Below are 14,204 nucleotides of genomic sequence, written 5' to 3' on the forward strand. Positions count from 1 at the left end.
TCACTCCCCAGACAATATCATGGCCTTTGTATCACAACTTGATTAATAGGATCCCGTCACTAGGGATTTAAAATAGGTGCCTAGTTATTCACTCTGCCTGCTCACCTCCATCCTTCAAGTAACTTAGAACAACAGTAAAGAGGAAAATAAAACTAGCACAAGAGCAAATCGTGTCACTTCAAAGTAAAATAACACATTCAAGTGAGCTCTTGATTAGTTATATGATAAGTTATGCGATACGATACTGAGTGAATCCCGGCCCACGGGGACTACCCCGAGCAGGCTGGTCCGTGCATCGGGCCGAACATCCCAACCTAATTACAACGTCACCCCTCTTGCACTCCGCTTTTGACGGTGCGCTTTTCCTATTTCTTCGTATTACTCCACCCCAGCAGGAACAAAGGAAGGTTTGCGTCCTTCTGTCTACCAATTAAGCCCCACGAATGATCTCAAAACTCTGGGGAGAATCACTTAGCACAGCCCGCCATAGCATTCGTTCACTTGGTCGTGCATCTACTGCCCACCCCACCACTCACTTCGCCCACAACGCCCAGAGGGAGGCCTCACTTCACCCTCAATCTAACGCCCAGAAAACACTGAGCCAGTGGCATATCATCAGCCATTCTCGTAGACTCTCCTCCTCGTCGCTTTCATCTTCGTCTACTTCAGCTACAATGACAGAAATCAACTTCAAAGCTCAGGCTAATGACTTTTTGTCCTTCGTCAATGCTTCCCCAACACGTAAATCTCCCACTTCCCGCCCCTCCATCCCCCGACTTTATTAGTTTATTTTCAATTTACTTGAATACATAGCTAACTATACGAGTATGTATATATAGCATTTCATGCTGTCGCTTCAGCTGGTAAGCGTCTGATCAACGCTGGGTTTCGAGAAGTCAAGGTGAGTAAAATCTCAACTTCACAAGACGTACCCACAGACCATTCATGCTAACCATAATTTCCTTCGTATTTTTTAGGAGAGAGATTCATGGGCATCCATCTGCAAGCCGGGTGGGAAGTACTATGTGACTCGCAATGGTTCCACGATCATTGCCTTTGCAATTGGCAAAAAATGGAAAGTTAGTATTAATTCTCTATCTAATAATGGTCATATCATATACACTTTGCTAATCGGTTAAAATCTCTTCCTTGTGATCAGCCCGGAAATTCCATTTCAATGATTGGTGCTCATACCGACTCTCCATGCTTGAGGATAAAACCAGTCTCGAAGAAGTCTGGCGATGGCTTTGTCCAAGTCGGTGTGGAGACCTACGGTGGCGGTATTTGGCATACATGTATTTGTCTCCTTTACAACCTGGCATAATGTACTTATAGCTAAGAGTGAATTTAGGGTTTGATCGCGATTTGGGCATCGCGGGCAGGGCCATGGTGAGAAACGCCAACGGGACCATCGAGGCAAAATTAGTCCACATTGATCGACCAAGTATGATATATCCTCTCAACACCACTACATCAGGCCAAATATCTAACACTTGTTCCTAGTTCTGCGTATCCCGACACTAGCCATCCATCTGGATCGTCAGGAGACATTCTCCTTCAACAAAGAAACTCAACTATTCCCGATTGCTGGCCTAGTCGCTGCAGAATTAGCCAGGAGAGATGGAGATTCAAATTCTAAGGAGGATCTAGAAATCCGAACAAAAGGCAATGACAACGGAAACAACGCCGAGTCCAATACACCTTTTGCTCCGCTCAAATCAACTACGGATCGCCACCACCCTTACCTCGTCGAGTTAATCGCATCTGAACTCTCCGTCAACGCTCAAGACGTCGTCGACTTTGAGATGCTCCTCTACGATACCCAAAAGGCTTGTTTAGGCGGCCTTTTGGATGAATTCATTTTCTCAGCGCGCCTAGATAACCTTAACATGTCCTTCTGCGCCACAATGGGCTTACTAAATTCCCTGACAGATCCAAAATCTCTCGACAACGACTCTTCGATCCGTCTCATCGCCCTCTTCGACCACGAGGAAATCGGTAGCCGTACCGCACAGGGTGCAGACTCAAACGCCCTCCCCGCAATCTTGCGCCGCCTCTCCGTTCTCCCAGGATCATCAACATCATCAGTCGACATCTCAACAGCCTACGAGCAATCCCTCTCAACCTCCTTCCTTCTCTCCGCCGACATGGCCCACTCTGTAAACCCCAACTACGCCATCAAGTACGAGTCGGACCACAAGCCAGAGATGAACAAGGGCCCTGTAATTAAAATCAACGCGAATGCCCGTTACGCGACGAACTCGCCTGGTATCGTCCTTTTGCAGGAATGTGCGCGCCTAGCCGGCTCTGCGGGCAATGATACAGGTGCGGAGACCGCCTCGTCATTCCAGGGTGTTCCCTTGCAGCTATTTGTCGTCCGTAACGATTCGAGCTGCGGCAGCACGATTGGACCCATGCTCTCTGCTGCGCTGGGCGTGCGGACGCTGGATATGGGGAATGCGCAGTTGAGTATGCATAGTATTCGTGAAACGGGCGGGACGAATGATGTGGGTTATGCAATTAAGCTATTTGAGAGCTTTTTCCAAAATTACTCGGGGTTGGCGAGGACGATCTTGGTTGATTAGATGGTTTCGAGTGGGATGCTTTTGAGGAGTTGTTTTAGGGAGGTAGGGGCTTTGGGAAAGTTCCGCAGCGGTCGAGCTATTGACGACCATTCAAAGTGCAAGATAAAGAATGTTAGCTCGTTATTCGTTGTCGTTATTATACCTTCCCAGCAGCCTGTAAGCTCAAGTTTAGAATGAACGTGAGCATAAAAGCTTCAATATACAAATATTGTTGCTATGGTTGCACCACAGATTTTATGTTACCCTTAGAACCATTGCTTCGCCCATTTGCTCTGGATTCAATGCACAGGTGTTATCTATACTCAATGTAAACACAATATGCATACGCCTTCGTTCAGCGCTTGCAGCTTGGTACTAAATATCATTCTCCTACGCTCACGACGTCATGATCCACAGACCCTCAAGCAGACCCGATAATAAACGAGACACCTATTTCCTGTCTCCACTCCTTACGCAGAAATCGGGGAGGATATGAATCAGATTCCGGCACTGGTCAAGCAGAGCAGAGCCAATTGACATCCATGTGCTGCACAGAACACAGAACTGGGACAGTTTATATTTGAAAACAATTCATGATTGCTAATTGCGAAAACTAAATATATCAAAGCTGCAAGCTGTCAAACGTCCTCCAAAACTTGACAGGCTGTGAGGAGAAATACTTTGTAGAGGACACATCCCATTCCACATAACTTGAGTGAATCAAGTTTATGAAGCCAACATGGAGGAAATATCAGGCCTCTTAAAAAATAGATGTAATGCGCAGGTTGCAATAGAAGAAGATACAGCAACAACACTTGCATGGTGCAATATATTAGAGGAAAGACAAAATGGTGGGTAGGGCCATGTTTTATTTGGGGCAGTTAGTGAATGCAAATAGGGAGAGGAGTAAAACGGAAAGGGAGCCCCAAATCCGGGGAAAAAAAGAAAAGAAAAGAAAAGAAAAAGAAAGAAAGAAAGAAAGAAATTGGAAATCACACACGAAATAAGAGTCCAAGAACTCTTTGAAAAAAACTTGGCCACTCCTTTCTGTGGTCCTAGGAATTCATGGATGCAACGCACTTGACAAATCTCGTCCATACGAACGAGTTAGCAGTTCCGCGGAAGCACTTCATCTCACTAGCAGCCTGCTAAACGGGGGGGAATCAAATAGGTCGTGTTGAAAATAGAACCATGGTGCTTAGATTCAGATCAAACGTGCGCACACAAAGACCTCAAAACTGATAATGGGGACGAATGAGGGTAAAAAATAAAGAAATTGGAAATTGGAAAAAACAAGAAACCACATGAAACAAAGAGAAATTCAAATCTTATTCCATCAAATTTACTGCCATCTGTCCACGATAGTTTCAGTCCCATATTCCTCTGAAAAGATGAAATTATGGATAGACACTTGGTGGTTGCCTATATTTCCATCGCTATTGCGCAAGGACTCTCTCGCTTGACGGTTGAACTTTTGGGAATTTGTAAGTGAAACAAGAAGCAGTTTGGTTTGCGAGCTGTCTAGGGTGTCTGGGCAAAGCTTGGGATCTGGCGAGTCTTCCATTCAAGTAGGGGATGGGGAGTTTGAGGAGATATCATCTCGAAGAGGTCCTGTAAAAAATCCACGGCCCTCCCAAACGATGAATACAGAACAGGACATGGGATGCTATTATTATTCTCGTCCTAATTTCGAAATTAGAGCACTAACTCCCTTATTCCATTCCGGTTAACTGTCTTGTGTGACAAAGTCTTCACAAGACTCATCACCAGATTCAGCATCCTCTGTCGCGTTGAGAGTTTGGCTTAGAAGGGCTGGTCCATCTCTCTCCGCATCAGTTGGGGCTGGGTTAAGTGCTGTATTAACAATTAGGCGCGTATCCTTCGCCTCGCTCGCCATATGATCCATTGGCCTAGTGGATATTTCTGAGGAATTCATGGGCGAATATTTCGTTTGCGCTTCGTGAGATGTACTCGCGGCAGGAATTTCAACTGCTGATAGCAGTTCCAAAGAACTCGTTTCAGATGGCGACAGTATGGAAAATTCAGGTTGGGAGGATTCAGTGCGGTTTTCTTGCTGGATTGGGGCGGTCAGCTCATCAATCCGTTTATTCACAGTTTGAGAAATAGACGCAGGTTCTCCCTTAATGTTTGAACCACTTACACAGCTAATGCCACCCCTTTTCTTAATACCAATTTGTTCACATCCACCAGCCCAGACAATAGCCTTAGTCCAGAATTTTACTCGTTCCTCTTCTCCGGGTCCGTCGAACCAAGATGCAAAAATTGCAGGCTGGATAGTGAAATCTATCACTGAACCATCGAGGCTCTTGTCATCTTGTTTTAGTCGTAAGGCAGGGTGTGGTTCCATAGTTTCAGATGTGCGACTGAAAGTTTTACCCTGCAGAAGACCAGCATCGGAAGTGAGATATTTGACGTCGTAATTTTGCTGCCTGAGCCTCAATACCAAAGTCCCGGTAGTGGCCATAACGTGTACCAAGCTCCGAAGGCGATTGGCCACTGCTCCTTCAGTTAAAGGCTTAAGTAGAACAGCCGTCATATCGATAAAGCTTCGGGCAGATTTCTCGTAGAAAGTGGTCGTGCGACTGAGAATCCCATTATACTCAACAATACGGCTGTTGCCACCATGTCCTTGCAGTTTGGGTTCCAACGTACGCAAAGTCCACCCAATCCATGCATCTTTCTTGTCTAGATGTGGAAGTCTGTTTAGCGCAAATACGGACAATTGTTCACTGGGTGCAACTTACGTCTGGGTACACACTCCATTAGCTCGTTGAGAAATTGTCGAGACGGACATTTTTTCTGTTCCTGAAATTCTCGGTTCAGAAAGAATATTGGATTTTCCACTATAAACCAGCAGACAAAGTGCGCCAAAAACGTATTTAGAAAAATGAATTTCCCATAAGTAAATTTGCTGAGGGCTTTCAGGTTTCCAGAACATGTCGTGTGCATGAACAGACTCTCGTGTAAAGAACGCGGCATATCAGAGGGCAATGAATCGAAATCAACTGGCTCCTCCGGGGAATACTCTCGTGCCCAGTCACGGTAGAGATTCATGAGGTTCTGAAGTCGATTGCGGACATCACTATCGTCCATCTTCGGTAAATTGTGTTCTTCACGCAACTCCATCATCGAGGTTTGGAGTTCCATATTCTGGTCCTTCAAGGTATTGTTCTCTCGTTTGAGCCGGGAACATTTGGTATTCAGAGCTTTAATCGATTTCTTTGCTTGGTCAAGCTCACTCTGTAGCATAGCCTTTGTTTTGGGGTTGTAGTTGGATTTGTGTTTCTTGTTCGTACGACCATCTTGGAGATCGTTCTCAGATGGCCTCTTGAAACTGCTAGTGCTCGTTTGACCTTGCTCCCCTGATTCGAGACGTTCTGCTGGTCCACTCTGACTTTGATCGCCCTGCACAGATCCGGCGTCCTCAGAACACATGTTGAAATTGTTGTCGTAGAAGTGCGGCGGTAAGAGACCACAGGTTAATTTTTCAAGGCTCGAAGGTATATGGATACAACCGATGTCGAGAATGGAGAGTAACACATTGATATCTTGCTTTAGCTTGAAGGTGAATAACGAAACTGAAGTAGTTGCCACCAGGCAACAGGATGGAAGTCAATCGACACTGACGCCAAACAACAACACAAAAAGTGAGACAGAAATAATTTGCTAATGCTGAATAGTTTCGCATGACTGAGGGCAATTAAATGAAAAGAGGAGAAAGGAAAGATTGCTTCATTGTTTATGAATAATAATCCCTGAAATTAAATAAAATCTACTACTGAGTGGGTTCCTCAAAACGTGAGGCTAGCTGAGTGTCCAAATGGCCATGATGCCCTGCCTGGAAAAAAGCAATTTGTTAGCTAACTGAAGAACGAGGCAGATAAACGAGCGAAAGAGACCTAACTTACTCGATCAGGTAAATCATCGAGGAGCTCCTCGGACACGAATGGAAGCGGCATCGCTCAACTAAACCCTAGACTCTCAATCAACATCCAAACGCAAAGAACAGGTGGAACAGAAAAGATGCCTATTCTCCAATTTGGGCTTGACGGTAGTTGGCCAATATACAGAGGATCGAATATAATGCCGAGACTGATATGATTTCCAGACTCCCCAAAACCCGTCCAGACCCCGAAGTCGAAGCCAAGAGCTAGTAGCGGTATTCCAAATGGGGTGGTCAGAAAACGAGAGACAATCAAAAGTAAGTCAAGCCAAGCATGCCTCGAAGTAGGCTGATGGATTCCGCCATAGGGGAAGTAGAAGACGAGTCCGAGCTCGGTTCACCAGCAAAGAAAAGCAAAGATAGTACCGCAACTGCCCATCTAATCGTTGGCATTGATTTTGGTACCACATATTCAGGTATGGATATCGGAAGAAATAAATGATGACATTCTGATCCGATTGCAGGCGTTGCTGTTGCGCATTCCGAGTTTGATCGTGAGAAAATCTATATCATTTCAGCCTGGCCAGGGAATGTAGAGGTCAGATATAAGGTCCCCACGATGATCGACGACAAATCAGAAAACTCGAACTATAGGGGATGGGGTTATGCCCTATCATCCACAACGCACTGCTCATCATGGTTCAAGCTGCACATGGCTCCGGACAACACATTATCTAAAAATGATGACCCCCTTCTATCCCAGAGTGTGGGCCCTAGCTTATTGAGAATCCCGGACGGGGAAACTCCAGAGATTCTGTGCGAAGAATATCTTCGACGCCTTTATAAGCACGTCATGGGGAGGCTTAGCACGATATATGGGCAGTCAATTGTGGATATGCTACCAGTAAAGGCGGTATTGACAATCCCAGCGGACTGGGATAAGAAGTATAAAACAACCTTATGTGAAGCCGCACACCGTGCAGGCATTGCAACCGGAGAGAACGACTCAATCTTAACGATCGACGAACCGGAAGCCGCTGCTCTCGCTGCATTCGAAACCAGCCTGGGGAAGAAACACAGTTCAATTTTCAAGGTAGGATCAAGAGCCTGCATTCGCAACCTTATCAATTATAACTCCAAGCAGTCGGTTCGAAAGACGTTAATCATTGGCATTTTCGCCCTCCCAGGTAAACAACAATGTTGTGGTGGTTGATATCGGCGGGGGAACGATCGTAAGTGCATCGGCCTCAAGTTCTTACGGCAAAGTTGACAAGCAATCGTTAGGATATCATAACCTACAAAATTGTTCGGACAAATCCCCTCGAAGTAGGAGAGGCCTGTACAGGAACTAGTAAGTGCCCTCCGGGCGTGAGCATCTATGCCGTTATATCTGATAAGAAACAACATAGGCGCAAAGTGTGGGGCTACCATGATTGATCGCGAACTGCATCGACTCATGGGAATAAAATACGGATCTGCATTTTCCAACCTCCCTGCCAAAGAAATAGGTCATGGTAGCGAGTTTATGGCGGACATCGAAATAATCAAGAGGAGCTTCACAGGCCACGGCGACGAACACATAAAAGAGCACCTGATCCGTCTTGTTATGAACATTAACGATGCTGCCGGGTACGTCTACGAATTGGGACAAGTAAAAATCACTAGGTTCGTTCCATCTCGCATATCCTAACACGAATGTCTCAATTATTAAATCCATTATCCGCAGTGAGGAACTTGCGCAAATTTTTGACAAGGTCATAAGCCGCGCCTTCGATATGGTCTCCGAACAAATCGAAATGGCTCGAAAAAATAATGATAATCCCGTGAACGTAGGTGCTCCTAAAATGGTTGGTAAGAGTGCAATTTCATTGACAGGTGAACTTCTCAGTTAATAATACTTTGCGGCGGCATGGCCGACTCCCAATACGTTCAGGAGCAGTTTAAAGAATTCTGCCAGAACAAACTGGACAAGAAAGTCGATGTAATTGTACCAGACGAAGCTTGGCCGGCCATTGCAAAAGGAGCGGCACTCCACGCTTTGGGACAATCGATAGTGGAGAGCCGCAAAAGTAGATGGTCCTATGGCATCGGCGTGCATAGAGCTTTTGATTCCAAACGTGATAACGAGGAAGATCAATACAAATGTCCTAGCAGGGGAGAGCGAGTTAAAGGATATGTTGAATGGTTCATTAAACGGGTACCAATGAACTTCCCATACTGCAAGAATGATTGTCTCAGAATGAAAACTGGACACGCTAACGGATGCTGCAGGGCGAAAGCGTCAAAGACAAGGTGAAATGGATCCACGGGTACATCGTGATGCGAAAGGGTAGACAGCTGAGAGACACAGTTGGCGATTTGGTGTTGTACAAATCCAAGAGTCCAACCCCAGGGAATAAAATTGATGACCCAGGTGAGTGCCATTATCATATGAAAGTAAGTAAAAAACGGCTAACAAGCAGTTATCATGATAGATGTCGAAAAGTTGACGACCCTTAGCATTTGCATTCCGGCTCGGAACTCGCAGGCCGACAAAAGTGTGAGGGTCGGGCACATAATCTTGGTGAACGAGAAGATGGTGAAGTTCGAAGCCAAATGCGGAAACAAACAGATCGGGCTCAAACAGACTGATTATGAAGATGACAAAATATAAGCTAGATAGACATCTTACCCGCGCGCTGGAATCCAGTGGGAATAGATGGAGGGAGGAAAAAGGGGTTGGTTGTTGGTTGTCGTGATAAGATGCGGCGGGATCGAAGCTCGATTAGGGTTCGGAGAAAAGAAGATCCGGTTTGTTCTGGGGAAAGCGGCGGCGGCCGGGGGAAAGCAGTTGTTACAAGCTCTATAAAGCCAGCCAGGCGCATTTTCATCCACGCCAGTAGGGAAATGTAACTACCAGCTGCTCGAGCAAGGACGGGTTTCGTTTGGTGTGTTTTCTATTTTTTTTAAAAAAAAATATCCAGTTTTTTGTCCTTCAGAATAGGTAGTTAGTTACGAAGCAATAATCCGATTGCCTCAAGCTGAGATCGCTCCGCACTTCCTTGGAGTCCCCATGTCCCCTCTATGACCACTCCGGATGTCTTTCGAGATGCGCAGCACATCGCCGACGTCTCGAACATTCCCTACGACTCCCGCGACGATGACGGAAATCCCGCTCACCTTGGGGTGTCGGGGTGGTCTCAACGGAGGGCTATTTATGCAAGCTCGAAGGCGGTCATGCTCGAGAGGCTGCTGCGTGACCTGGATATGTTGATCTATTGCGAGTTGTCTGCCGTTTATTATATGGAGTAGGTTCTCTGCTTCTCGCCGATATGTCTCTGTAATATATATATATTCTGATACTGATGTGTTTTGGTTCACAAAATAGCTGCTCAATCCTCCATTTTACTATCCGCGCTATAGTCCAATTCATCTTCTTCACACCTAAAGCCGGGCCATTACCCGAAACATCAACGAACGCGCCTCCCATCGTAACTGTTTTCTTGAGCAATATAGCCTGCATGATCCTCCACTATGTATCATCTGCTCCTACGGCTGGCGAGGCGTCTCGAGGTTATCTACATGGCGGCCTATTCATCGACTTCATCGGACAAAAAGGTCCAATATCAAAATTCCGCCTATTCCTCTTCGACCTTCTAATTTTCGGGATGCAACTTATCATGATGTGCGTCATTCTAGAAAAGGACAGGACGAAACAGCTTGCGAGACCAACAGACGCGGCAAACCGTACTCCAAATCTACAAGACCATGATTCCGAAGAACGAGGTGTAGCACCTGAGGACACGCACTTGCCGGGCAGTGCAGACGATATCGAAATGCAGGACCTACCATCGCTCGAACGAGCTTCGGCTGAGGAGAGCAGGACTAGACTTCTTGAATTCGAAGATGAACGTGAAACTTCCGCTCTGGTTGGGGACAGGCATCCTCGTGACGCTTTTATATCGGCCCAGGCGGTCATCGCGGATATAAACATCTTTCAGGCCCTTCGAGATCAGTGGAATAGAGCCCCACAAACGAATGCCAGTCGGTCGACTGATTCTCAACCAACAATATCGACTCAGAATGGCATGGTGGTGCCCTTCCTGCAGCGACGCTTTCGATTCCAGTTGCGCACCGTTTCATGAGAGCAAATATCCCACGGCGGCACATGTAAAGGTCATTGATTTTTCATGAGACATTTTACGGTGTTGGGTTGCCGGTTGGACATACTCATCCTTTTATTTCCCTTTATTACTAACGAAGCGTACTTTTGAACCTTTCTCTATTCATAATTCTGTACCATGTATATATCGCTAACGACATTAATCCTTTTCGTCTATATCATATTGTACATTTACTGCACATGCACATCGTGAATTGTGCCCGTCACGTTACCATCTACTGTCAGGAACAGAAAACAACATGGAACGAAATATGGAAGACTGGTATAAGAATTCGGGCAGGGATCTAAGGTCGCAAACACGAAACACACAAATACCATCTATCAAACAAATAGCACAAACAAGCCTAAACGTAACATAACCCAGAACATATTCATACAACACAAGCAGACACAGACGAAATCAGAAACAAAATACTACGAACTCCCCCCTTCGTTACCACCACCACTCTTCCCCCCATCCTCCGTCTTGGGCTTTATCCTCCGATCCAAAATCTCATCTACAATCCCCATCTCCAACGCCTCCCGCGCCCCCATGAAGTAATCCCTCTCCATCCACTTCTCAATTTCATCCAGCGACATCTCCTTGGTCAAATGCAACTTATAGATCTCGTTGAGTTGGCGGCGGACGCGGAGGATCTCTTTGGCATGGATGGCGATGTCCGTTGCTTGCCCAAAGTAGCCGCCGGAGGGCTGGTGGACCATTACGGAGGAGTGGGGGAGGCAGTATCGTTTGCCCGGGTGGCCGCCGCAAAGGAGTAGGGAGCCCATGGAGGCTGCTTGACCGACGCAAATGGTGCTGACGGGGGCGGAAATGTAGGTCATTGTGTCGTAGACGGCGAGGCCTGTATGGGAAGAAAGGGATTAAAATTGCCAGGTTAACAAGGGATATATACGTAATAATTCATTGGCTGTGCGCCGCACCTGCTGTTACTGATCCTCCCGGTGAGTTTATGTAGAGATGGATTGGCTTCTCCGGGTTATCAGCTTCGAGAAAGAGAAGCTGGGCAACGATGGATGCGGAGAGGGTTTCGTCGACTTCGCCATTGAGGCAGACTATGCGCTCCTATAAATATCATTAGCAGTCTGCAAGGCTCTCTCGTAATAATTGAGTGAGCTGGGGTGTTATGTCATACCTTAAGTAACCGGGAGAAGATATCATCTTTCGTACAGATATGTTGTCAGCGCTTTTTGCTTTGAGAAAAAGGTGATAAATTCGTCACACGCGCTCAATGCGTACATGTATGCCAGCCACCTCCCTGATCAGTTAGCCTCTAGGGTCTTATTCCGCAGTCCAAAAATATAGAACTTACCACAGTCTCAGTCACGAAAGGAGTGGGTGTCCATCCCCGCGGCGGAGTTAGACTCGGCCGATTCGAGTAGTTTCTAGTCGTCGCGAGGGATAATTGCCGGGCTGCTGGTCTGAGCCATCTAAAGGAATTCATTTTGGGCCTTGATACTTAAAGCCTAAATGAGGTAGAGGAGTCAGATATAACAAGAATGGCAGGGGTCGTCGAAAGGGAGTGTGAGGTTGCAAGTTTGAACTCTTCAATGATTATCAGTCTCAGGCTTCGATGCCAAGCCTAAATATTTATTTACTCCATGTGCAAAACCTCAATCGCGGCTAAATATTTAAGTAAAAAATATCTTAATGCACATGAGCCTCTGTGTGCAAAGACATTGCAGAGCTAAGCTCAAAACAGAAGACCCTGCAAGATTGATTTTACAGCTTATTATTAATAATAATAGAAGAGATAGAACTGTAAAAATATATAGAGATTCATTTTTCAGTGCAAAAGCATCAGCTAACTAAGTAAGAAAAAAAATAAAAAACATCTCACTCTGTCTTATCAGCTTATATATCATTCTTAAGAACAGTTTGAGTAATCTGAAGAAGACTTATAATAGTTCTGAATTTAGTCTTTAAAACTGTATTCTTCTTACACAGAGTCTCATTTTCAATATAAAGAGTTAAAATCTTAATATTATAATTATTAACTGACTTAATACTTACTGTTTATTTTTTTAAGACTCTAGTCTCTATATTCTCAGCTGCAGAGTATTTCTTAAATAAACTTTTCTTCTTAACTTTCTTTCTTTTTTTATTCTTTTATTTCTTTTCTTTCACTTTATCATTCTTCTTACTAACATTGACTATATATAACTATTAATTAATTGTATTGAAATTAATATATTTTATATTAAAAAGTAACTCACTTCTATAATAAGAGTAGTAACTTTCAGTGTTATTATAATAATAACTGATACAAGCTTTATAACACTGATTTAGAGTGTTGATATAGATGATAAAAAAGTCTTCTTCTCTAATATAGTAACTGTAGAAAACTGTAAAAACAGTACTATAGAATTATAGAAGAAGAGCTTTATAATTTATATTAATTTTTATATTAATCTGATAACTCTTCTGTAAGACTGACTTATAAGTATAGAATAATTTAATAAGAGTCTATAACTTCTTTAACAGCTTCTCAGACATTCTTTCAGTTAAATAAGTTAATAATTAACTTAATAATCTAGAACTGATAGATGCAGCAGAGACAGACATAGATATAAATATAGAACTGAGAATAAAATTAATAACTGATAACTTAATAAATTAAATAAGATTATTAAGAACTGTACTGACTGTTAAAATTATAATTTTTATCATTTTAAGAATCTTACTTATAATAAATATATTTCAAGATATTATTTTCAGTTATAATAACAGTATTAATGATTTTTTAAACTTTTAATGAATTAATAGAAGTAAATAATATAATTTCTGAAAAAAAAAAAACAGCTGACAGAGATGAAAGATAAGAGATAAGATAAATTCTTTAAAGAGAAAGAAAATACTCTGAGATTCATTCACTTCTTCTTATATATATATTAATAACTATAAGAATTCAATATTTCTTATTATATAATGTAATACAGGTCTTAATAACACAGATCTCAGAAAATTCTTAATCTCTTAGATTAAAGATATTATTATATTAAATTTAAACTATATAAATTAATATCTGAATTGTTTCAATATCTTCTGTAGACTGTTAACTACTCATTCTCAGATTCAGTGATTATAATAGAATCAGCTATAATAGATTTATTAAATTCAATAATTAAATTCAGTGAATCTACAAGTAGAACAGATAAAGAGAATAATAGAATAGAGAGTAAAGAACTTACAGTAATAAAGAATAAGTAAATAAGTAGATTAAATATAAACTGTGAAAAAGATGAAATAAAGAGCAGATAAAGTTATATAAAATATAGATTAATAGAGATCTATAAAAAGAAAAGAAATATAACTTAGTTATCTATTAACTTTAATATCTTATATAATCAATTTTATACATCTGTATACTTCTACTTACTTCATCATCAGATCAGTGAAATCTGAAATAATTAAAGAGTTATTTAAATAGAAGATCTTGATATATTTTAACCTGTGAAATCATAATATATATAAGATTAGTCTGAAATTCAGTCTCAGAAATATCAAGAATAGTCTGATCAAGTGATAATTCTTGAGATTTATAAACAGTAATAATATATACAACTGTAATAGAGA

The 14,204-nt window shown here is 43.0% G+C and overlaps 5 protein-coding genes across 5 annotated transcripts; 3 read left to right on the forward strand and 2 right to left on the reverse strand.

Annotated features, from left to right (window-relative positions):
- Positions 1 to 325: 325 nt before the first annotated feature.
- BDBG_01915 (aspartyl aminopeptidase) lies at positions 326 to 4,042 on the forward strand. Its single transcript, XM_031720540.1, has 6 exons — positions 326 to 741; positions 840 to 901; positions 978 to 1,079; positions 1,160 to 1,295; positions 1,352 to 1,444; positions 1,504 to 4,042. The coding sequence occupies exons 1-6, from the start codon at positions 444 to 446 to the stop codon at positions 2,583 to 2,585; spliced, it is 1,773 nt and encodes a 590-aa protein (XP_031576761.1). The 5' UTR covers positions 326 to 443; the 3' UTR covers positions 2,586 to 4,042.
- On the reverse strand, positions 3,122 to 9,183 carry BDBG_01916 (uncharacterized protein). Its single transcript, XM_002627199.2, has 4 exons — positions 6,494 to 9,183; positions 5,330 to 6,423; positions 4,726 to 5,270; positions 3,122 to 4,638 (listed from the first exon to the last, which is right to left on the reverse strand). The coding sequence occupies exons 2-4, from the start codon at positions 6,018 to 6,020 to the stop codon at positions 4,291 to 4,293; spliced, it is 1,584 nt and encodes a 527-aa protein (XP_002627245.1). The 5' UTR covers positions 6,021 to 6,423; positions 6,494 to 9,183; the 3' UTR covers positions 3,122 to 4,290.
- On the forward strand, positions 6,207 to 9,239 carry BDBG_01917 (uncharacterized protein). Its single transcript, XM_002627200.2, has 12 exons — positions 6,207 to 6,383; positions 6,466 to 6,636; positions 6,694 to 6,786; positions 6,837 to 6,944; positions 6,993 to 7,561; positions 7,656 to 7,700; positions 7,753 to 7,819; positions 7,878 to 8,097; positions 8,195 to 8,297; positions 8,357 to 8,665; positions 8,740 to 8,881; positions 8,943 to 9,239. Exons 2-12 carry the CDS (start codon positions 6,609 to 6,611, stop codon positions 9,119 to 9,121), a joined length of 1,863 nt encoding a protein of 620 aa, XP_002627246.1. The 5' UTR covers positions 6,207 to 6,383; positions 6,466 to 6,608; the 3' UTR covers positions 9,122 to 9,239.
- Positions 9,240 to 9,264: 25 nt separating this feature from the next.
- BDBG_01918 (uncharacterized protein) lies at positions 9,265 to 12,157 on the forward strand. Its single transcript, XM_002627201.2, has 2 exons — positions 9,265 to 9,755; positions 9,836 to 12,157. The coding sequence occupies exons 1-2, from the start codon at positions 9,532 to 9,534 to the stop codon at positions 10,590 to 10,592; spliced, it is 981 nt and encodes a 326-aa protein (XP_002627247.1). The 5' UTR covers positions 9,265 to 9,531; the 3' UTR covers positions 10,593 to 12,157.
- On the reverse strand, positions 10,664 to 12,241 carry BDBG_01919 (ATP-dependent Clp protease, protease subunit). Its single transcript, XM_002627202.2, has 5 exons — positions 11,941 to 12,241; positions 11,868 to 11,886; positions 11,764 to 11,789; positions 11,552 to 11,693; positions 10,664 to 11,472 (listed from the first exon to the last, which is right to left on the reverse strand). The coding sequence occupies exons 1-5, from the start codon at positions 12,070 to 12,072 to the stop codon at positions 11,045 to 11,047; spliced, it is 747 nt and encodes a 248-aa protein (XP_002627248.1). The 5' UTR covers positions 12,073 to 12,241; the 3' UTR covers positions 10,664 to 11,044.
- Between the last annotated feature and the right edge of the window lie 1,963 nt (positions 12,242 to 14,204).

The sequence above is a fragment of the Blastomyces gilchristii genome (assembly GCF_000003855.2).
Source record: "Blastomyces gilchristii SLH14081 genomic scaffold supercont1.3, whole genome shotgun sequence".
Lineage (NCBI taxonomy): Eukaryota > Fungi > Ascomycota > Eurotiomycetes > Onygenales > Ajellomycetaceae > Blastomyces > Blastomyces gilchristii.